This window comes from Dipodomys spectabilis, unplaced genomic scaffold (assembly GCF_019054845.1).
Source record: "Dipodomys spectabilis isolate Male_0828 unplaced genomic scaffold, ASM1905484v1 ptg000178l, whole genome shotgun sequence".
NCBI classification, from domain to species: Eukaryota; Metazoa; Chordata; class Mammalia; order Rodentia; family Heteromyidae; genus Dipodomys; species Dipodomys spectabilis.
This window is the reverse complement of record NW_024870855.1, coordinates 12,450,255-12,473,177: the sequence shown is the minus strand read 5'-3', so window position 1 is coordinate 12,473,177 and position 22,923 is coordinate 12,450,255. Positions and strand designations below refer to the sequence as shown.

At 44.5% G+C, this 22,923-nt stretch overlaps 1 protein-coding gene across 5 annotated transcripts in view; it reads right to left on the bottom strand.

Annotated features, from left to right (window-relative positions):
* Nt5c3a (5'-nucleotidase, cytosolic IIIA) overlaps positions 1-22,923 on the bottom strand; it is a 56,282-nt gene that overhangs the window by 28,050 nt on the left and 5,309 nt on the right. The window contains exons 1-2 of one of the 5 annotated variants that reach the window (XM_042694964.1): positions 3,569-3,754; positions 168-216 (exon numbers count right to left, since the gene is read on the bottom strand). The exons of 2 other annotated variants lie outside the window; for them this stretch is intronic. In XM_042694964.1, coding sequence (XP_042550898.1) covers positions 168-197 — 30 coding nt within the window. In that variant the 5' untranslated portion in view covers positions 198-216; positions 3,569-3,754. Of the gene's footprint in view, positions 1-167; positions 217-3,568; positions 3,756-22,923 lie in introns of those variants that run through there. 2 more of the 5 variants (XM_042694965.1, XM_042694966.1) reach the window with 2 other exon arrangements.

Below are 22,923 nucleotides of genomic sequence, written 5' to 3'. Positions count from 1 at the left end.
CAAGTTCAATGCAATGAGCAATGGGGTTGTATTGTGTGCCAAGCACTATGAGCAAAGAGCAGGGTGAAGTTTCAGTCCCATAATGCTTAGGGTGATGTTTCAGTTAGCAAGAGCTCAGGGCAGGAAGTTCACCATTAGTAAGCAGAGATGAAATACTCAATACCCACCATTTTCAAATGCACAGCAGACTCTTGCATTTCTTGATTATCCAATCTTCTGGATTTCCCAGGTGGTGTCACAGCAAGAGAAAGAAAAAGAGGCACACGTGACATACATAAATTTCAGGCTCTTCATGTATGCAAATGATATGCTAAGGCCATGTTTTGGTAGGATTTTAATACCAAGCGATGGAGGCATCTCATTTTTCTCCTATGAAGCTCAGTCCAGCAAAGCCAGGGTTTGAAAAACTGTAGGATGAGCTTGAAGCTGTTCTGTACCACTGAGCTGGTGCTAAGAAGATCTGAATAAGAGCTGCAGGAGCATACATGTGCACAGATAAGACTTACTGCAAGAACCCTTTAGGAACTCTCCTCTACATAGAAGGAAGAGGAATGGAAGAAATCTCTGCACAGGACTAAAAACAAGGAAGGAGAAACTTTCCATTATGTTGTCTATATGGTTAAGATGAGCATTTGAATGTAGTGGACTGACCCTTACAAAATGGGTATGGGACCTTTTTTTTTAATGAAATGAGGGTTTTTTTAAATGGTGTGGGTAAAGTTTGTGTAAATTCATTAAACTAAAAGTAAATACCCTTCCTCGTCATTATTCTAATTATTATTTCTTTCTAGTAGAATAAATCTTAAGAGGAAAACTGGTTGCCAGTGGCTCAAACCTGTTATCCTAGCTACTCAGAAGGCTGAGATCTGAGGATCACAGTTCTAAGTCAGCCTGGAGAAGAAAAACTATGTGATTCTTATCTCCTGTATCAACCATCAAAAAAGTGAGAAGTGGCTCAGATAGTACAGCACCAACCTTGAGTGAAAAGCTAAAGGACAGCACCCATGCTCTGAGTTCAACCTCCCCCCCCAATCTAGATCTATAGATATATATATGTTAGAGTAAATTACTCACTTTTTTTCCTCTCACGACTTTTCTTTTACTTTATTCCAGCTAAATAAATTGTAAAGTTTTACAAAGTCTATTTTAAAATGGCTACTTAGGGATTCTTGCCCAGTATGCATACATACATGAGCCCTCCAAAAATTAAATAAAGAAATAAATTTTGAAAAGAAGGTGGAGTTAGTAAAAGAATAATCATCTCTAATGATTTCTTTAAACATTTCTTAAACAACAGCAAAGACTGATCAGAATTGTGATCCTGGCTAGCTTCTCTTCTACCAGTTCCTGGATACAATGCAAATTTCAGCATTAGAGCCAACTCACTGAATTCACCCTGGCTTCCAGAAAAGGATGCCACAGTCCACCACCCTGAAATTCATATTCTTATGAGGTGTAAGCACTCAGCACAAATGTCAGCCCTCTGGCACTCTGCAAACATTGGGGCAGAGTATTTTAAGCAATAGGGTGCATGCAGGCCAGGCATAAATTCAGGCTGGCTCTGTGGCAGATGTTAGGGAAGGGGTGCAGGAAGAACACATCAGGTGCAGAGATGCCCAGAATAGAAGGTGGTGCCCTTGAACTAGAAGCTTTCTTCAAGTCCACGATCTTTACACAGTAACAACTAGAGAATAATTATCCTGTGTGCTGAGCTCTGAGGTTGAAGCCTTTGAGGAGAGTCCAGATGCCTACCACCCAACCTGGAGGAAGGAACTGCACTTGAAAAGCATGAGCCAGGGGGCTGGGAAGGTGGCTCAGTGGTAGAGTGCTTGCCTCGCATGCATGAGGCCTTGGGTTCGATTCCTCAGCACCACCTAAGCAGAAAAAGCTAGAAGTGGCGCTGTGGCTCCAGTGGTAGAGCACTAGCCTTGAGCTGAAGAGCTGAGGGACAGCGCCCAGGCCCAGAGTTCAGGCCCAATGACTGGCAAAAAAGAAAAGAAAAGAAAAGCACAAGCCAGATATTAGGTGACAACTTTAGTTACAGGATGACACCCCAAGGTAACCATTTACCAAGCAGTTAATGGAGATCATTAATGTACTTGCTTTATAAAACAAAACTCAAACTAATCAAGGAGGCTTGGTGCTGTTTTACTGGAAAGCAAAAAAGATGAAGTTCACTGACACAGCCTGAATTCTGACACTGGAGGGACGCATAAGACATTCTGAACTGTATTTTGAGAGAGGGCTGGTCCTCATTTACTCTCCTCTCACAAATCAGTTCAGTGTCTGCAGCTTGGATTCATCCAGGCAGCTAGCTCACGAACAATCTAACCATCAGTCCAATTGTTTGTTTTTTGTATAGTTGTACTGATTTCCTTGGAACATTAAAGTAATTCTCCCTAATTAGGTTTTTAATTTGGTACTAAAAATACACAAGCTGGAAAGCGAAACTTTTCCAATACATGAATCAAAAATGAAAGTGACCTGAAAGGGGAGGGGCTGGAAAAGAGGAAATAAGACAATTCAAAGTGGGCTTAAAAGAAGGCAACCTATAACAAGATTGTCAAGCAGAAAGACAGAGTTATAGAACTCCTGAAGATAAACTTTCAGGACTTGCCTGGGACTGCTCTGGCCTCAGGCACCTGGTACACTTTCCACAGGGAGGAAAGCCAAGCAGGAAAGCCAAGTGGGGGGGGGGGGGGGCGCGGTGGCCCTACAGACTATGACCCTCATGGAAGCTGACTTCTGACCTTGACTCTGTTCTGAAGCGGTGCACAAGGACAAGCAACATCCAGAGATGTTGGGTTTGGGTACAACCTGACTGCCAGACCCAACAGAGGTTTCATGATGGTCTGCTACATTTTCAATCATTTTTGTGATTTAAACTAAAAACATACTATATAAACCCTGTACACTTGACTACTGAAATCTGACATAACCACGATGTTCTAAGGTGTCTCTGTCATGTCATGTTTGAGTCCTGCTGGGTGCTGAGGAATGGACAAGGAGGAACGCATGGCCTCCACAGCTTAGGCATGCACTGCTCCACTGAGCTCCATCCCAGCCCTCACATAGCTGAATCTTCATGTTCAAAACACAAGTTATATTGTAATCTAGCTTTTGTTAATTCATAAAAGACACCCAGTATAATGGCAGTTTATAATATCCTAGATATGGCTTCAGGGTATTGAGTTAAAATGGAAATAATCTTTGTTATCAGCTATAATAAATGGTTTCTAATCCTAGAGACAGAAAGCAGGTGGCCCAGAGCAGCTGGTGAAGAGGCGTGGGGACTCTCGTCCCAAGGGAGAGAGACACTTCTAGCTGTCACCTACAAGAAACTCTCAAAACCAGACTGTATAAACGAAGACACCTGCAAGTCCCACATGTTCCACACCTTTGCAAACTGCAAAGAACTTTCTCACTACCTGCCTCATTCTACTTTTGTTTCTCAATGTGTCTTCTAAATGCCCCTCAATTTCAAAATGATAAAGAATTAACTAAGAATCATGTCAAACTTAAATACCACAAACTCCCAAGCACACACAAACTGTAAACAAACACTTACCCTGAAGGTAACCGGACCAGCTGGGCCAGCGAAAGAAAATTCTTCCTGTTGGAGGAGAACTAATATAGACCAGGTGCCAGAGGGCGGTTCCTGAAGCCGAGCCTATGCTGAGCAGCCATGACGCTGCTCAGACAGGGCGGGCCACCCGCTGCTCTGAGCATGTCAACAGCTGGACCCAGGGTGGTAAGAAAAGCCTGGGGACACAGGAAGGAGCCTCTTGCTCTAACACTGACAGACGTCCCTCCCCTACGTGCTTTGGATTTGCCTGTGTGCCTGTAAAGTGTGGGCTTGTTTGGGTGGACTTGGCAGCTATCCAGAGTAAGGAGGCCAGGTTGAGGCTGGCAGCCAGCACTGGGGACAGGGGCAGGGTTTCAGTTTGGGAAGCGAGAGAGTTCTGAAGGTGGCTGTGATGATTACACAACCATGCTGGGTATAGTGCTGCCTCACGGGGGCCCTTCAACATTATGCAACATTATGTAACTAAAAAGAGAAGATACAAAGACTCAAGTGGGGTCCACAGAATGCTAATAGTCCTCTGGGCAGGCTGTGCTTGAGGAGAGCAGTGCGGTTAGAGAGGCTTTTACTGGTGCGGTTAGAGTGGCTTTTATCTTGTTCTTCATATTTTCCTGTATTTTCGGTGAACTTTAACAAGACCATGCCATAAGAACTAATTTTCATTTTTAAATACCAAAAAAGCCAGGTATAAGAATGGGTCCCAGATGACTCGAGGAGAGCCGGCCCAGATTACACAGTATTGCTCCTGTAGACCCTATTAAAACAAATAAACAAACAAAAAATACACAACAAATACACAAGACCAAGAAAACATTCCTTCCAGTTAGAAAGAAAAGCAGCCGGATTGCGGGAAAGAAAACATTTTAAAAGAAAACCAGTCCTGCTTTTAAACTGTCATGTGCTAAGACCTTGTCAGGACCTGCCAGCACATGCGGCTGAGCTCAGGAGCTTTATCATCTAGAACACAGCTAAGCTACAATGACATAAATAAACTTTCAGAGCACCTCCCTCTCTCCAGTGCTTAGAGAAATCTCACCCAGGCAACCCTTCAGAAATGAAACTTCGTGAAGTAGTATTTTCTATTTAAAACAAGAAAAAGCTGTTTACCAATTTTTGTGGGGGTTTCATTGTTTTGTTTTTTAAACTGGCCCAGGCTGGCTTCCACTCCTAGGCTCAAGTAATTCTTCTGCCTGCTCAGCCTCCTGGGTGGTGGGGACATTACCATGCCAGTTTTCAAATAGCTTTTACGAAAATAAACTGCTTTTTAAAGGGCTGAATACTGTGGGTCAGGCCTGTAATCCTAGCTACTCAGGAGGAAGAGGTAGGAGGGCCAGCAAAACTTGGTGACTCTATCTGAAAGGCCCTGAGTTAAAACCCCAGTACCACAAAGAAGGGCCTTCTCTTTCTCATATCACTTGAGTCTAGTAATCCCTCCGGAGGACACAAGGACACAGTTGCAAGAATGAGTACTGTGGATGTGTTTGGATGTTTTTTTAAATAATTTTTATCGTGATTGATTACATAAATTTCCCAAATTTCACAGTATTGTGAGATAATGATAATTAGTTAAAAGTCACCAACACATCCTAACCAAATTGTCATTATCTTGGTCTATAAAGTTTGTGTGTGGATGTGTTTTATAATACTAGGAAACTCACACCTAGTACTGGTGGTTCATGTCTATAATCCTAGCTACTCAGGAAGCTGAAATTTGAAGCCAGAGAAGGCGGACAGAATTGAAAGACTCTTACCTCCAATTAACTGGAGAAAAGCCTGAAATGGAACTGTGGCTAATGTGGTAGATTGCCAGCTTTGAGTGAAAAACCTAAGGGAAAGTGTTCTGGCTTTAGGATTGGCTGTGCATGCAAGTGAGTACACATATGGACACACAAGTACATACATGTGCACACACACAGAAACTGAAAATCATCTAAACAATAATTTAGTAGAGGTAGGGACTGGAATCTGGCTGGATGGACACATTCCTGAGAATGCGAAGGGCACCAAACAAAGCCAGAAAAGTGACCATACTGTGATCCATACCTGAAACACAATCCTACGCGGCTCTTACCAGTGGCTGTCATCACTGGCTAAAATGCTAAATCCTAGGCAGGTGACATTCCTTATTCTTCTACTTGTAACTCTGGAGGCATGAGCCATTACCATTTTCCTTTCATGGGGGAGCATGAGGCTACCAGCTGGCAAGTAGCAGAAGTAGATGAGAATGCAGGTCTGACTCCAGAGTCAGAGTCCAAGTGTGCGAGTACTAGTCCAGCCTGGTCCATAGGATCCTTCCTCACAGACACATTGACGCACTGGCACAGCTCAGTGCTGAGAGCCAGAGTCCAGTTATGAGGAGAAAAGGTTTTTGTTTTGTTTTTGTTGGTTTGGGGGCTTGAAGAAAAGTTTTCTTAACATCAATTTTGTGAGCATAAATTGTGTGAGAGCCAGCGGCTCATGCCTGTAATCCTAGCTACTTAGGAGGCTGAGATCTGAAGATCACAGTTCGAAGCCCACCTGGGGAACGAAAGTCCATGAATCTCTCATTTCCAATTAACCACCAGAGGGCTGGGAAGGTGGCTCAGTGGTAGAGCGCTTACCTTGCATGCCTGAGGCCCTGGGTTCAATTCCTCAGCACCACATAAGCAAAAAGAAAAAGCCAGAAGTGACGCTGTGGCTCAAGTGGTAGAGCGCTAGCCTTGAGCTGAAGAGCTGAGGGACAGTGCCCAGGCCCAGAGTTCAGGCCCCACGACTGGACCCCCCCCCAAAAAAAAAAGAATCCAATTAACCACCAGAAAACCAGAAGTGGCAAGTGGTAGAGTGCTACCTTTGAGCAAAAGAGGCTCAGGGATAGTGTCCAGGTCCTGAGTTCAAGCCCCATAATCAACAAAACGAAACAAAACAAGTGGAATAGTAACACTATTCTGTTATTCCTCTCCATCATCAGAAAATTTATAAAGCTAGTGCATCGTCATACAGATGGACTGCTTAGAGCTTTGCAAGAAGAAACCTATTTGTGCTGGAAATGTGGCTTAGTGGTAGAGCACTTGCCTAGCATCCATGAAATCCTGGGTTCGATTCCTCAGTACCACATATAAACAGAAAAAGCCAGAGATGGCACTCTGGCTCAAGTGGTAGAGTGCTAGCTTTGCGCAAAAGAAGCTTAGGGACAGCACCCAGACCCTAAATTCAAGCCCCAGGACTGGCAAAAAGAAAATAAATAAAAAAATAAAAAGATACCTATGGCATGAAAAGAAGCTGGAGGAAATCATCTAAGATGGCTATGGGAGCCAGATACAGAGGGCTGCAGCTGGAGGCCAGCCTTGGTTACCTAGCAAAGCCAACTCCATGTACAGGGGTCTTAAGGACAAGTGCAGGGAAGCAGGGTGTTACTTCCTGCCTGGACACTGTGCTGTCCTCTGACTCTGCCCATAGCTAGTTGGCCTAGTGGACTGTGTAGGCTGTAAGCTGAGGCTCTGTAAAGAAGGTGTGGATGTTTGGAGGGATTTACATTCACCAAGCTTGACTGACATATCTCTAGGGATTTCCTCCTGTTTATCAGAGTCAGGTGTGTGAATGCCCTTAACAGATGTTCTAATTTTATCAGTAGAATAACAAGACAATACAGGGGCGCTGGAGGCTCACACCTGTAACCCTAGCTACTCAGGAGGCTGAGATCTGAGGATCGAGGTTCAAAGCCAACCCTGGGCAGGAAAGTCCATGAGACTCTTATCTCCAACAAACCGAAGTGGCACTGTGATTTAAGTGGTAGAGGGCTAGCCTTGATTGAGCTGAAGAGCTGAGCGACAGTGCCCAGGTTCAGAGTTCAAACCCCATGGCCTACAAAAAAAAAAAAAAAGAAAGAAAAAGAAAAGAAAAAGAAAAAAAAAAAGAATACAGGGGCTGGGAATGTGGCTTGGCAGTAGAGTCCCTGCCTAGTAATGCGGAGGCCCAAAAGTTCAAACCACAGAGCCATCCCCCCCTAAGAATGTTCCCCTACAGAGAAGGAATATGAAGTCTGGATGAACTGACTTACTACTTCTGTGATTTATGCACAAGAGCAGCAATTTCTTCTTTTGTACAGAGTGCTGTCTCTAAGTAGCATTACATCTCTACAGTGACACTAAGGACTCAAGAAGTCTGCCTGTAAGAATGTTCTAGATGTACCACAGCCCAGCCCAGGAATAGGGACACACAGAGCTGAATTAAAAACAAACAAGCAGTCTTGGGTGGAGGATGCTAGTCCTAGGTGGAGTGCTTGCCTGCTATCATTGAAGCCCTCATTTTGATCCCCAGCACCACATAAAAAAACAAACATTTTGTTTCAAATAGGTTGTTTTTGTTTGTTTTCTTGTGATGGGTTAGAAAGAATGAAGGAATAAGACCAGGAGCTTCATTAGTAGGACGGACTTTCAACTCTGTAGAAGAACTGCTGGTCTCCATAGAGACACATACCACTCAGGTGCACCCAGGCAAGCGCCACCCAAAGTTTAAAGGCCAAGAGGAAGAGTAGAGGATTTCCCATGTAGGGTACTCTCTCCAGTTTGACAATGGATATAACCATAACTGGTAACTTCTTCCTTTTTTTGTTTTTATAGGAATGGATATCTTGATCAGTGAAGAACACAATATCTATTTGTGCTCAGAGCACTGTAAATACTGTCCATTAATCAACCCACTTGAATTTTAGGACTTGAAGTGCTAAAAATGATCATTTCATATTTGGTCAATATAAACTTTCTGAGCCAAGTATCGTGGCACACACCTCTATTCCCATCATTTGGGACCCTGAGGCAGGAGAAACAAGATTTCTTAGTCACCCTGGGCTGCAAAGCACGACCAGGTGTCCAAAACCAAGGGGAGAGGGTCCTCTACAGAAAAGTAAACTTGTGTATTATAATCTTTATGACTGTTGACTTAAGTACCAGGACAGGGAAGTAACAACTAAATCCAACACATCATAATCCCACAGCTGGAATGTGTACAGGTGATGCTCAACATTCCAGTCTAAGAATACCAAATCATAATTGGGTTGTCATAATCCAATGATCACTCCAACAAGGAATGCAGTTTTAAACATCAACCAAAGCTTGGCTGACACCCCAAGAGTTGTTGAAGACAATAGGATGAAACCAAATAAGGAAAGCCCATCGTGAACGATTTCCTACACTGACTTGCCCAGCTCTGCCTTCCTGCCAACTCTGTAAACTTACAAGATGAATTTTCAGCATGTAAAGAATCACTCTAGGTATTTGGCTCTTCTTCAAACTTCCCTGAGAAGGCAGCAGAGACCTGGCTTCAGGAATGTGATGGTTCAAACAAAACTTGAACTGGCTCTACAAATGCATCTTTGAATATGGCCTCAAACTTCAAGAAACTGTTCTCACTATAAACACAAGTGTAGCTTCACAACTGTGAAGCTGCCTGGAGGTGAGAGCTTAGAGAGCCGTGCACCCACACACCCAGGAGAGGTTGCTCCAGCCACACAGATCGCATGGAAACCCTCCCAAAGACCAGAGAACTTCAAATGAACCCCCCCAAACCCAGTTCCTGCCATCTTAGTGAAACAGTATTCAATTCTGTGTAGTCCAAGCCCTTTTGGAGAAGATGACATTTGTGTTGCAGCAGTAACGTCAGCGGAGTCATCCCCAGCTCACCCTTCAACCCTCCTCCCTCTAATGTTTTCAAGATGCTTAGCACTGAAGCTGTTTCCATTGATTACAGCCAGATTTCTGGGCTGAAAATGGAACAAGATAAAAACTTTGTGTTCGTAGTCAGTATTTTGTCCCAGGAAGAGGAGCAGCACTGCTTAGGAGATCGTAGCAAAGGAATATGGAAATTAGGGTTGGTACCTTGTACCTTTATGATTGGTGTTTTCTACCTGGCATAGTTTTCTACATGGAAAACACAAAGTGAGACCCAAATCATTAGCTTTCCCTTTCACTGTGCCAGATATAAAAACCTTATGATGGTCTGGTATGGAGTTGCCTATTGGTTACAAAGCCCTGGGTTTAATTCCTAGAACTGTAAGTCAGCAACTAGAATGCTACCAGGTGCCATGGTTATGGCATTGACATAGTTATGGCAGCACTATTCACAGAAACCCAACATGCCCCCAGCCCAGTGCCCATCAGCTGATTTCATAAATATGGTTGGTAGGTTAGTTACAAAGATAGATGGAGATAGAGGTAGACAGATACAGAAGTGTGTTTTACCCCCATCCCACACCCTGTACACACACAAAGAGTCTTACTCAGCCATAAACAATGGAAATGATATCATTTGCTGGAAAATGGATGGAACCAGAGATCATTATGTTAAATAAAATAAGTCCCACAACTGCATTTATTGCAAAAAAAAAAAAGAAAAGAAAAACAGGGTCATGAAAGTAAAATGAGGGTACTAGAGAGGTGAAATGGGAAGGAAAAGGGGGACAGGGAATAAGAAAGAATAAGTGGGAGAGGTAGAAATGATCAAAGTTTATTTGATACATACACTAAAACATCACAAGGACTATACTTTGTATATTACCGTATGCTAATAAAAAACCTCCCCGAAACCCAAACCACCCACCTATCAAACAGAACCCATATAGATGGGGTGACCTGTGCCCCTCCCACAAGCCTTTAAGCTCTAAGAAGGGGAACAAACCCCAGCAGCAGTCACCCGACAGTGCCTGCCTGTTCCCTGTTCTCAAAACTGGCAAGGTATTGTTCTGTAAATCTAAAAGGACTCCAAGGGCTGGGAAGGTGGCTCAGTGGTAGAGTGCTTGCCTTGCATGCCTGAGGCCCTGGGTTCGATTCTTCAGCACCACGTAAGCAAAAAGAAAAAAGCCAGCAGTGGCATTGTGGCTCAAGTGGTAGAACACTAGCCTTGAGCTCAAGAGCTGAGGGACAGCCCTCATGATGGCCATAAATAAATAAATAAATAAATAAACAAATAAATAAAAGGACTCCAAAAAGTAAGTATTTTAAAAAGAAAGCTAACAGGGAGCTGGTGAGGCAGCTGGTGCAGAAGGCTGAGCCAGGAGGCCTGGGAGCTGGAGGCCCATTGTTATCCCAGTATACAGAAGGTGGAGGCTCCTTGTAATCCCAGAATGCAGGAGGCTAACACAGGGGCCCAGCCACTGGAGATTTTGTCTCAAACTAAACAAGATAAAGCAAAAAAGTGAAGAATAAAAGGGAAAACACCCAATTTCACAGACACAAAATTCTTCATCAACCATTAGCAAACTGAACTGAATGAAGAAGGCGACAGGATGAAATGAGGACAGCCCAAGAGCCAATGAGATTCTTTGGAGGGAAGGGACGGCCTAGGGTGATATGTGACCTGTTTGATGCCCACCATGTTACTAAATTAAGGGAAAATAACCAGGTGGCAAAGCTACTCTGCAGGGCCTTCTCCATGGACTCACTTCCTCATTCTAAGGCGAGGAGGACAACGGATGGAGCACTGCACTGCTTCCTTCTCCCCGGCCCACTGAATTGCAGGTGAGGCCTATAAGCCATACCCAGAATTGCTGGGCTGCAATGGGATTGGGACAGACAAGGGCAGAACCATGGAAAGGGTGAGCTGATCAACAGGCATTGTTCTCATAATGGACATGCGGCACTGACACCTCTTCGTATGACTTCCCAAAGATAATAATGAACAAATAAAACAACAAAATATTTTTTTGAAAATAGCATTAAAAGCTTTTGCTTTTCATTTAGGTTCAAATATGAAAATGAAGCCATGTGCCAGTGGCTCACACCTGTCATCCTAGCTACTTAGAAGGCTGAGATCTGAGGATCAAGGTTCAAAACCAGCCCAGGCAGGAAAGTTTGTGAGACATTTGTCTCCAGTTAACCACCAGGAAGCCAGAAGTGGAGTTGTGGCTCCAAGTGGTACAGTATTAACCCTGAGCAAGAGTTCAGAAATATCACCCAAGCCCTGAGTTCAAGCCCCATGACAGACCAAAAAAAAAGAAAGAAAGAAAGAAAGAAAAAATGTATTTCCACATACTTTCATGGATCGTCTTTTTGTAAAGGGCCCTTGTACATCAGGAAAAAGAACCCAGGGCTGGGATATAGCTTAGTGGTAAAGCCTCAAGTAGCTTAACAGGAGATAATTACACAGGCGAGTTTATGAGGAGGTAGATTTAACCTTGGCAGTAATGGTGGCACTGAAAGACCAGGATGTGTCCGCTGCCTGTCAGGTTAAATGCGCTGTACAAAACCTGGCATTAGCTGGGTGCTGATGGCTCACACCTGTAATCCTAGCTGCTCAGGAGGCTGAGATCTGAGGATCATGGTTCAAAGTGAGCCTGTGAGCCCTGGAAAGTACAACAGACTCTTATTTCCAATTAACCACCAGAAAACTGGAAGTAGTGCTGTGGCTCAAGAGGTAGAGTGTTAGCCTTGAGCTGAAGAGCTCAGGGACAGTGCCTAGGCCCAGAATTCAAGCCCCATGACCAATAAAAACAAAATAAAACATCAACAAAAAACCTGGCATTAGGTTAGCTGTTTCCTATTCTCTATACTCCTAAACTTGAAGAAACATGATGAAGAAGATGAACCCATCCCAGCTGATCAGGAGGCTGAAGAAGGAGGATCTAAAGTTGAAGCCCAGCATGGGCAACAGTGCAAGGCCTAAGCCCCTTTGAAATTAATTAATTAATTTTTAAAAAGATGTGTGATATTGGACTGAGGGCATGGCTCATATGACAGAGCACTCACCTCCCAATATCAAAGCCCTGAATTCAAACCCCAGTACTACACACACACAAAAAAAGGTTTGTATATGGTATAATGAAACATTTTGGTTTGCTCTTCCAGTATGATGACTCAAAGTAGGTTTAAAATACATCACTTAACAATCACATGAAAGAAAAAAACATTTGAATACTTATCTTGGGGTTCATTTCACCTAACATCAACTTATCTGTTTCTGCTTGTCTCAGACATATACTAGTTATTGCAAATATGGGAAACTATGGTTGGGCCTGGCTTACTTCACTTAATTTTTTCCAAGTCTTTCCATTTCCTAACAAATGGGGCAATGTCATTCTTTCTGATGGAAACACAGAATTCCATTGTGTATATATACCACATTTTCTTGATCCATTCATCTACTGAGGGGCATCTGAGTTGGTTCCATATCTTAGCTATGGTAAATAATGCTGCAATAAACATAGTTGTGCTGGTAGCTTTACTGTGGTCTTGTTTGTGATCATTTGAGTAAATGCCCAAAAGTGGGATTGCTGGGTCATAGGGGAGCTCTATGTGGAGTCTTTTGAGGAACCTCCATACTACTTTCCAAAGAACAAGTTTACACTCCCACCAACAATGCAGTAAGGTTCCCTTCTGCCCACATCCCCTCCAGCATCTGTTGTTATATTTATAAAATGATTTCTTTGTTGCTTTGTATGTCCCTCCCCCACGGTATAACCCCTGCTTTCACTGTATTTGATGTTGGTATAATTTGTGGAGGGGAAGGGAAAAAAACAAATCGTTTAAATAGGGATACAGGTGGACCCATTGCAACAATGATATGTACAAGTCCTTATGTCGAAAAACGAACTTTACAACTTTGGTGTGGGGGGAAGGGCTAGGTGGGGGGGTGGGGGGAGGATGGGATGGGAAGGGGAAACAAAGGAGGAGGCAAAAATGCTTGATAAGAAATGTACTCATTATCTTGCCCATGTAATTGTAACCCCTCTACAGGGTATTTTCACAATTAAAAAAAACAACAGAAACATCACTTAACTGAGACTACCATGAGAGAGCACATGTCAGAAAAAATTAGAAAGAAAATGAATGTTTACTGACTACATTGTGGTCAATGAGGTGCATGTTATTGAACTGGGAAGGTGCTTGGAAGACCGCATTGTGTGAACTTCCCCCAACATAATGTAATTATGCAAAATACCACGCAAAATACTGTCAGACAGAACTTTTTTTTTTTTTTTAATGAGACAGGGTCTCACTCTGTAGCTCAGGCTGGCCTCAGCCTCATGACCTTCTGTCTCTGGCTTCCAATTACTGGGATTCCAGGAGAGCAGGTGGATGGCTTCCACACTCATGCCTGGAAATGGGATTTTGAGGAGTGACAGACTCTCTCCAAGGACACACCATTACAATGTGGCAGACCTGAGACCCACACCAAGGGTTCATGATTAGGAGACTCCCCAGCACAGCCCTACTCCTTCACAAGAATGTTCTGGGCTCAAAGCAGAGTGCTGTACAGGGTCTCTCACTCACTGTTAGCTCCTAGCAGGAAGGAACAGAGATACAGAGCAAACCATGGGACACCAGACACATACCTGTGAGCGCATGGGAGGTGTTGCTCAGTATCCAAGGGACACTAATGCCAGCATATGCACACACCCAAGATGATAAGAAGGAAGTCTCTACATGTTTGTACACACGGCATCTGGGAACATATGCACAATCCAAGGATGGGACCTTGTGAACAGAAAGGACACACACAGACACACATACTCTCCTGGCTTGGAAATGATCTGGGCTGATGGTAGCTCTGTGGAGACAGAACAGGAGCAAGCACCTACCTGGTGAATTCAGAGCCCTGGGTTCGATCCTCTACACCACAAAAAAAGTCACCCCCAAAAAATCAAGTAAAAATAAATAATGCTCAGTAACATATTCAAAAGTACTGAGGGCCTGGGTGTCAGTGGCTCAAGCCTGTAATCCTAGTTACTAAGGAGGCTGAGATCTGAAGATCACGGTTCAAAGTCAGCCCAGGCAGGAAAGTCCGTGAGAATCTTATCTCCAATTAAACTACCAAAAAACCAGAAGTGGTGCTGTGGCTCAAGTGGTAGAGTGCTCGCCTTGAGCTGAAAAGCTCAGGGACAGTGCCCAGGCCCAGAGTTCAAGCCCCACAACCAACAAAAGAAAAAAGAAAAAAAAATACTGAGGTTCCTCAGTATTTGATAACTTTACCCACAAGCTTCGGAGAGCTGCAATCTGACTGCAAGCAGCTGACAGGCCCCGGTAAATACTGAGGAAATGCAAGGCTGCTCCACCAGAGTCCACACCCTCAAATGAGCCCAAAGGGAATTCGTTTCTACTAGTCTTCCCATTCCAGTCCCAGTGTGCCCTTCTTCCCCCATCCCAAAAATACCAGTGTTTCTATGTTTCTATTTTGCAACATTTCAACATGCAATAGCTCTCTGGGATTTGACTTGTTCCCATTTGTCATCAGGAGCAACTAGGGACTCATTCATTCCCTTTCAATCTGGCAACTAGACAGAGAACTAGATAGAACAGCAAGATGATTTTTGTTCCTGGGGATGGCTACCTGTGTGAGGGCAGAACTGAGGTTTGAACTCAGAGCCTCTCAGTAGCTGGGCCACATCTGCAACCCTTTGCTGCTTATTCCTGAGAATAGGGTCTGGCTTCCTGCTGGGTGTGTGCCTGGACTTTGGTCCTGGGCATTTTGTTTCTCATTGTAGCTGGTAGGGAGGCATGCTTGCCACGCCCAGCTTCATCTGCTGATATGGCTTCTGTGGGCTTTTCTGACCACAATTGTCCTGAGGTCAGCTCCCATAGGCAATACACTGGTTTCATCTTTTTTATTATTAGAGTGGGGTTTTAATTTTTGAGATAGTATGTCCCTGTGTTGCCCATGCTGTTCTGGAACTTACTTTTGTCTCAGCCTGCCAAAGAGTTGGGTCTACAGGTATGGGCTACCACACCAGGTTTAGATTACTGTATTCTTAATCTCATCCCCAGCCCAACTCCCAGCAGGTGAGGACTGTACTTTGACAAGGCCTAGACAGGAAGCATCTTGCAAGAATCTGTATTTACTTCTACCTACTTACAAGAGAATTTGCCAAACAAATGAAGCAATTTCAACAGCTAAATCATTCTGCATCTTCCTCATTCCAGAGGATAAACATCATATTTTAAATAAGAATCAATCCCAGGTTTGATGGCTCACATCAAAAGGATGTCAGTTCCAGACCAGCCTAAGTTTTAAAAAATGTCAGCAAGATCTCCATCTCAACAAACAAGCTGGGTGTGTTGGTATATATCTATGATTCCAGTTATGCAGGAGATGTAAATAGTAGGACTGCAGTCCATGCCAGTCTAGACAACAAAAACAAAACCACTCAAAAGATAACTAAAGAAAAATGGCAGGGAATATGGCTGAAGTGGTAGAGCGCCTGACTACAAGGCCCTGGGTTCAAATTCCAGTAATCCTTTCCAACAAAGTGGTTAACAACGTGCCATTGCTGTATATGCCTGTAACCTAGCTCTAGGGAGGGGAGGCAGGAATATCCTGAGTTAGGAACCAGCCTAGGCTACACAGAGAAGCCCACCTCAAAAATAAACAAAGTAACACTAGAGTTAGGGGTATCTGCCCCACTTGACAGGCATCATCAGGCACCAAGTGAAGAGAGAGAAGAGTGGAGGAGGAGAGGAAAAAAGGAGGGGAAAGAAGAAAGGAGAGGGAAAGAGAGTGGGAAAAACACAGGAGGGAGGAGAAGCGCTCTTTCCTTAAGAAGTAGTGCTGTGCCGCGCAGAGAAACCCGCCCCCTGCTGACAGAAAAGCTGAATTGTTTAGACCTCCCTGAATGCTGTTTTTAAAGATCCCAAGGCCTCTCACCCTTGCCAAGCAGACGTGGCTGTCATTTGAGCCACATCTCCAGTTCTTCTTTTAGGTTATTTTTCTGACAGAGTCTTGTGCTTTCTTCCTGGACCAGCCTCAGGCAACAATCCTCCAAATTCTACATTCTAAATTGGTAAGATAATAGTTATGAACCACCACTCACTGTGGCCCAGCCTGATAGTGGAGCTGGGGGGTCTCACTAACTTTTTTACTCAGCTTTTTCCCAGGCTGCCTTTGAACTACAAATCCTTCCAATGTCTGCCTCTCACACAGCTAGGATTACAGGCCTAAATCACCGTGCTCATTTCAGAACATTTAATCTGCCCTAGAGTCCCAGCACTAGTGAACTCTGGCACACTTACTTTTTATTGACTGTGTACTACTTCCTTATATCAAGGTATCATGATTGACTTAACAGCAGAGTACTCACACATGGCCATGTCACTACCCTATGAGCAAGTAAGCAGGGACTTCCAGGACATGCTAAGCTTGTGCTTTGCTGGGTTAGAGGATAAGAGTAGGAACTGTTCACTCCAGTTGTTTGGTCCTTTCACCTGCATCACAACCACCTAGACGCGTAGTTTAAACACTGATGGCCAGATGTGGTAGCACATGCCTGCAATTCTGCAGCCCCAGCAAACACTGGGGCAAGCTGAGGCAGGAGGGTAAGTTCAAAGCAGGCCTGGAATACAGGAGAGCCTGTTTCAAAACACAAAAAGGGAAACCTTGCTGATCCAATTTCTGGCTGAAGTGGGGGTCCTGGATAGGTCCAGGTCATTTGTCTACTTAAGAAGTTGCCCCCAGAGGCTCACATGGGAAGGTGGTGTCAGACCCTAGGTGCTGTCAGGTCCACAAAACCAGACTTCACGCCTTGGCTTCTACCAGCAGCATGAACGAAAAGTGATGCTGTGGCTCAAATGGTAGAGTGCTCACCTTGAGCTGAAGAGCTGAGGGACAGGGCCCAGGCCCAGAGTTTAAGTCCCCTCCCCCTTGCCACTCCCTTCCCGCCCCCCCCCCCCCCCCCCCCGCAAAAAAAGAAAAATGAAAAGTGCTGCTTTGAAGAGGGAAGTACTAAGCACAGACTTTACCCCTAATGCTTGACCTCAGCTGGCAATCCACTTGCAGAGAATAAAGACTGTGGGGGGAGGGTTAACTGTTGGTGGCCAGTTTAAGGTGGGCCCATTGGTTATGCAAATCATTTCACAGGAGAAGAAAGGAAGTGGAAGCCATGTCAATAGCTGCAGTCAAGAACAACTTCTAGTTTTCATGGAAGCTGATGGTGAGGTGTGGTCACTGGGGCAACCCTGCTTTGAAAGAACTGAGTTATAGAGAGCTAGCTCCTCCCACTTCTACACTGCCAAGTTTGTGGTTAAGGAAGAGCTGGAGGAGCTGATGGAATTGCGGCAGGGCACTGGCTTGGATCTCACCATCTCCACCTCCATGCACAATCAAACCACACAAGATGACTCTAGGTTAGTGTCCATGGGTTAACTATTTTTTTACCTTACATTACGCCTTCCTTAAACATTTTTTTTGCTTACTGCTGGCCTTCTACCACTTGAGCCATGCCTCTAGTCCTTTTGACATTTTTATTAGCACATATTGCTAGTACAAGAGGGTTGCACTGTGACATTCCCATATATACACATGTAATAAGTACACACTCACTTTTAGTCCTCCTGCTACAATGGTGCCTGCAGCCTGTTTAACTTTCCTGTTATGTTTAGTGTATATGAATTGTATTTCACCTGTGCATGCCATTTAGTCAGATTGATGCCCTCTCCCACACTGCTCTTTCCTACTCACCCCCCCCCCCCCCCACCCAGCATGTTCAAAAGCTTTTACCTTCCATCCATGTGCACTTTCCTGTGCAGGTACAATGTATGTGGGTATTATTTGAGCACTGCCCCTCGGCCCCTAACCACACACAATGTGTGTATGCGCGTATGTGTGTGTGTGTGTGTGTTTCAGGTCTAGGTTCCACAAAGGAGTGAAAACATGCAATATCTGTCTGTGAGCTCTGCTTATCTCTGCATTTATGGTGACTCCCAGTTCATTCATTTTTTTTCTGCAAATGACTCCTTTTTTCTTTATGGCCTAGTACTATTCCATGGTAAACTTTACTGTCTTGATCCATTCTTTGGTTGTTAGATACCACAGCTGGTCCCTGACCATGTATTTTGTGCAGCTGGACCAACACAACTGTTGCCCCCCAATACCACCATTGCCATGACCCCTTCTTCAGTGCCACTACCAGGGCAACTTATCCAGTGCCACCTATTACCCCACCACACCTCAGAGAGCACTGGGACACTGACAATTGCCCACTGAGCAACTGCTTGGCTCTAGGGCTGCTGGCCTTCTTTTCCTTTCCAGGGCTTCCCAAGGACTCAGAAAACACTTTAGGCCCAGCTCCATCCCCATCCTGAAACACCAAAGCTCAGGTCTCAAGGAGTACCTAAACTCCAGGTATGTCTTTTCTTAGTACTTCTGTACTCTTGTGTTAGACAAGAGGAAAGCTCTCCTGAGTCTAGATTCTCTACTGCTGCTCAACATATTCTCCTTTCTGACAGGATCTGAAGTTTGGAAGGTGGCAGAGCACTCAACCAAAAAATAACTACCCTGCTCTCTCTTGTGGCATGTAGACAGAAAACTACTAGAACAAAATCCCAGTTCTTTTGTGAGCAGGACTGCTGCAGCCACTTTGTGACATGATCAAATCTAAGCGGTAAAGTGTATGCTTAGCATGTGCAAGACCTGGAGCTCATCCCTAGCACTCAACAAGGAAAAGCAAAAGCCCAACCCCAAGGAAGCTCCTGCCTTAATATTCTGTAGCCTCTGAGTAATACCACCAACTGCTGGCTGTGTGGACTGCTCATTCCGTTACAAAAATAAAATTCGTATGGCTTATTAAGGCCAACATTTCTGGGTTTGATCTCTCAGTAGTCAAGGGAAATTAACCAGATATCAGAGACAAACAGACAGGGAGGGAGAGATACAAACACAGAGACAGAGAGATAGGATGATGAAGGAGGGATTGAGTGAAGAGAGAGAGAGGAGAGACTGAGAAAGAGAGGGAGAGATAGACAGGGAACAGACTGGAAGGGAGAGGAAGGAGAGGGAAAGAGAAGGAGGGAAGGCAGGAGGGAGAAAGAGATACACAAATAAGGAAAGAAAGAGGGAGCAAAAGAGGGAGGGGGAGGGAGAGAGAGGGAGACAGAAAGAGAGAGAGAGATGTATCCATAAAGATTTTCAAAGAGCATACCTAACTACAGACAGGAAACACTATGAATTTTGTTTCATAAAACAAATGACAAATTCAACACAGGTGCTAAAAGGCCCCAAGATGTGAGTGCTGGTAAACGCTGAGCTGCAGAGACGTAAACTGCCACGATAGCTGTTGTTTAATCTCATCTCCCCTTCCTGCTTCCTAAATATAGACTCGTCTGCCCAGAGCTGGTGACCAGGCCAGCACCTAGGACACATCTGAAATTAGCTTAAGGTAGAATAAGGGACGTTGTTAGCCAATCTACTAAAATGAAATCCAGAAAAAAGAAAGTTAGAAACAGCCTGGGCTTTTTAGGGACCACAGATAATGTCCACAATGAGGGTCAGGATGTGCTTAATTGGGAATGATCAGCTTGGTTTTTGGGAATTATACTTAGGGTTTTATGCTGGCAAAGAAGGAAGGCTCTATCACTTGAGCCACACTGCTTGCAGGGAGGGGGGGCACTAGCAGTGGCACCCTGGGCCTCCTGCTGCGCAATTTCCTCTATTGATAAGACTAGCAGATGATGTTTGCTAAGTCTCTGTTCTAGGCTTGGGCCTGTGTTTCCTCCCACTTTGAGGGCATATTCAGAACTAAGATTAAACGAGCTCATTTTAAAAAGAGTTTCTTAAGCAGGGTGCAGGTGGCTCACACCTGTAATCCTAGCTACTCAGCCGGCTTAGATCTGAGAATCATAGTTCAAAGCCATCCTGGACAGGAAAGTCTGTGAGACTCTTATCTCCAATGAACTATCAAAAGAGCTGGAAGTGGAGCTGTGGCTCAAGTGGTAGAGCACTAGCCTTAAACAAAAGAAGCTTTGGGACAGTGTCCAGGCCCCCAGTTCAAGTTCCAGGACTAGTGTGCGCGCGCACACACACACACACACACACACACGTTTCCTAATGGAGAAAAATAAGACATTTGTTGATGAAAGATAGAATAAAGAACCCAGAGTGATGGCATACACCTGTAATCCCAACACACATGTGAGGCAAAGGGCTGGGGATACTGAGTAACAGGCCAGCCTGGGCTAAAGCAGGGCCTGTCAAAAAGCAAGCAAGCAAACAAAAACAAGAACTAAGACACCTGTCCACCTCTGGTCTCCAGCCTTTACCTCCCCGTCTCCACAGGACACACTCAGTGTATTTAAGGGGAGACCTTGAAACCAATGAAAATTGTCAGTCTGTGGAATTTGATGTCTTAAGATCAACTGCTCTGATATGCTCAGCATTTTTTCTCAGAATTGCAGACATTAAAGATGCACCTTCCAAACAATGGTTTCTTTGTCTCACTAAATCTAGCATTACCACCTCACACGGGCACACACACCCATACACACCCATATGTACCCTTACACACAGCATACAGAGTCTTTAATCCTCCAGGCTGTGAGCCCCATCCAAACACTGGGAGCACAGTACAAACAGAGCCAGCAGGAACACTGGGCACAGGTCATGGGGTGAGGGGGTCACTTGAGGGAGGGGGGAAACTGCCCCACAGAGCTCCCAGTCCTGTGCTTTGTGCACGAGGCATCTCTGAGATGCCTCCTTTTCATGAGGCAAAATTGCAGTTGCTAATACATCCCTAAGTGTGTATTATTGTTAATGCCTTTATTTTTAGGTTAATCCTAAAGCAGGCAAGTGCTCTCTGGAGAGAATAAAATACAAAAGTAATGTCAGTGAATAAAAATCAATAGAGTAAAACTCAGAGGTTGTTAGATATCATTTGGTATTTTAAAAAACTATATGGCCAGGTGCCAGTGGCTCATGCCTATAATCCTAGCCACTTAAGAGGCTAAGGATTGCAGTTTGAAGCCACCTAGGGCAGGAAAGTCCATGAGTCTCTTACCTCCAACTAACCACCAGAAAACCAGAAGTGGTGTTGTGGCTCAAAGTGGAGGAGCGCTAGCCTTGAACAAAAAAGCTCAGGGACAGTGCCCAGGCCCTGAGTTCAAGCCCCATGACTGACCAAAAAAACCCCCAACAGTAGGCATGGTGGTTCAGGCCTGTTATTCCAGTTACTCAGGAGGCAAAGATTGGAGGATCATGGTTCAAAACCAGCTCAAACAGTTCATGGAGACCCCATCTTGACAAATCTAGGTACAGGGTAGGGTGCACCCGCCATTACACCATGTGGGAGGCTGAGATCAAGAATACAGTTCCAGCCCAGACAGATGAACTGTTCATGGAGACTCTATCTCCAGGGAAGAAGCTGGGTTCAGTGGAGTATGTCTGTCATTCCAGTTATGGTGGGAAATGAACAGAGGAGGATTGTGGTCTAGGCTAGCCCAGGGGAAAAGTGGGACCCTGTCTCAAAAACAAGCAAAGCAAAAAAGGGACTGGGGACATGATTCAGGGTGGAATACCTGCCTACCAAGCTAAAACCCTGAGGTCAAACCCCAGGGAAGACCCCCAGAGGAATTAAGGCTTCAGTTCTATTTTGTAATGCAGCCCCAAATGCCAGCTTTGCTTATGAAAAAGCCTGTCAGAGTGTAGACCTTTGTCTATATGTCTGTTAACTTTTAGTTTCCTTTAGTTTCAGTTTACAAAATATGCAGATCACCCTTATTGGGAGCTAGAAAATACAAAACAGAAGCCAGGTACTAGTGGCTCATGCCTATAATCCTAGCTACTCAGGAGGCTGAGATCTGAGGATTGGGATTTGGAGCCAGCTGTGGCAGGCAAGTCCATGAGACTTTTATCTTGATAATCACAGAAAAAGACAGAAATGGCACTGACCAAAAATGCTCAGGGCTGGGCTGGGAAGGTGGCTCAGTGGTAGAGTGCTTACCTTGCATGCATGAGGCCCTGGGTTCGATTCCTAAGCACCACATAAGCAGAAAAAGCTAGAAGTGGCACTGTGGCTCAAGTGGTAGAGCACTAGCCTTGAGGTGAAGAGCTGAAGGACAGTGCCCAGGCCCAGAGTTCAGGTCCCACGGCTGACCCAAAAAAAGAAAAAAATGCTCAGGGACAGTACCCAGGTCCTGAGTTCAAGCCCCATGACCAACAACAACAGAGAGAGAGAGAGAGAGAGAGAGAGCAAGAGAGAGAGAACAAAGAAAGATGAGAGAGACCTAGGCAAGGCATGACAGTGCATGCCTGTAATCCTAGCACTAGGGTAGATGAAGCAGGAGGATCATAAGTTCAAGGCCAGCACAGGTTACATAGTCATTACAAGGTCAGTCTGGGCTACAGAGTGAGTCTCTGTCTCAAAAAAAAAAAAACAGAGAGAGAGAGAAAAATAATCTTAACAAATATTTAACAAATAGTAAGAAAAGATCACAGTCAGACACAAGAGGGACTGATAACCTGTGCTGCAGAATAATCATTCATTAAGCAGTTACTATGGCTCACATACATTAATTCATGTTATACCTGCAAAACATGTTATCCTACTTAACATACTGTGACAAGGATGTAGGCAGATCAGTTAAGACAAGGGACCAAGCTAGTGGCTCACA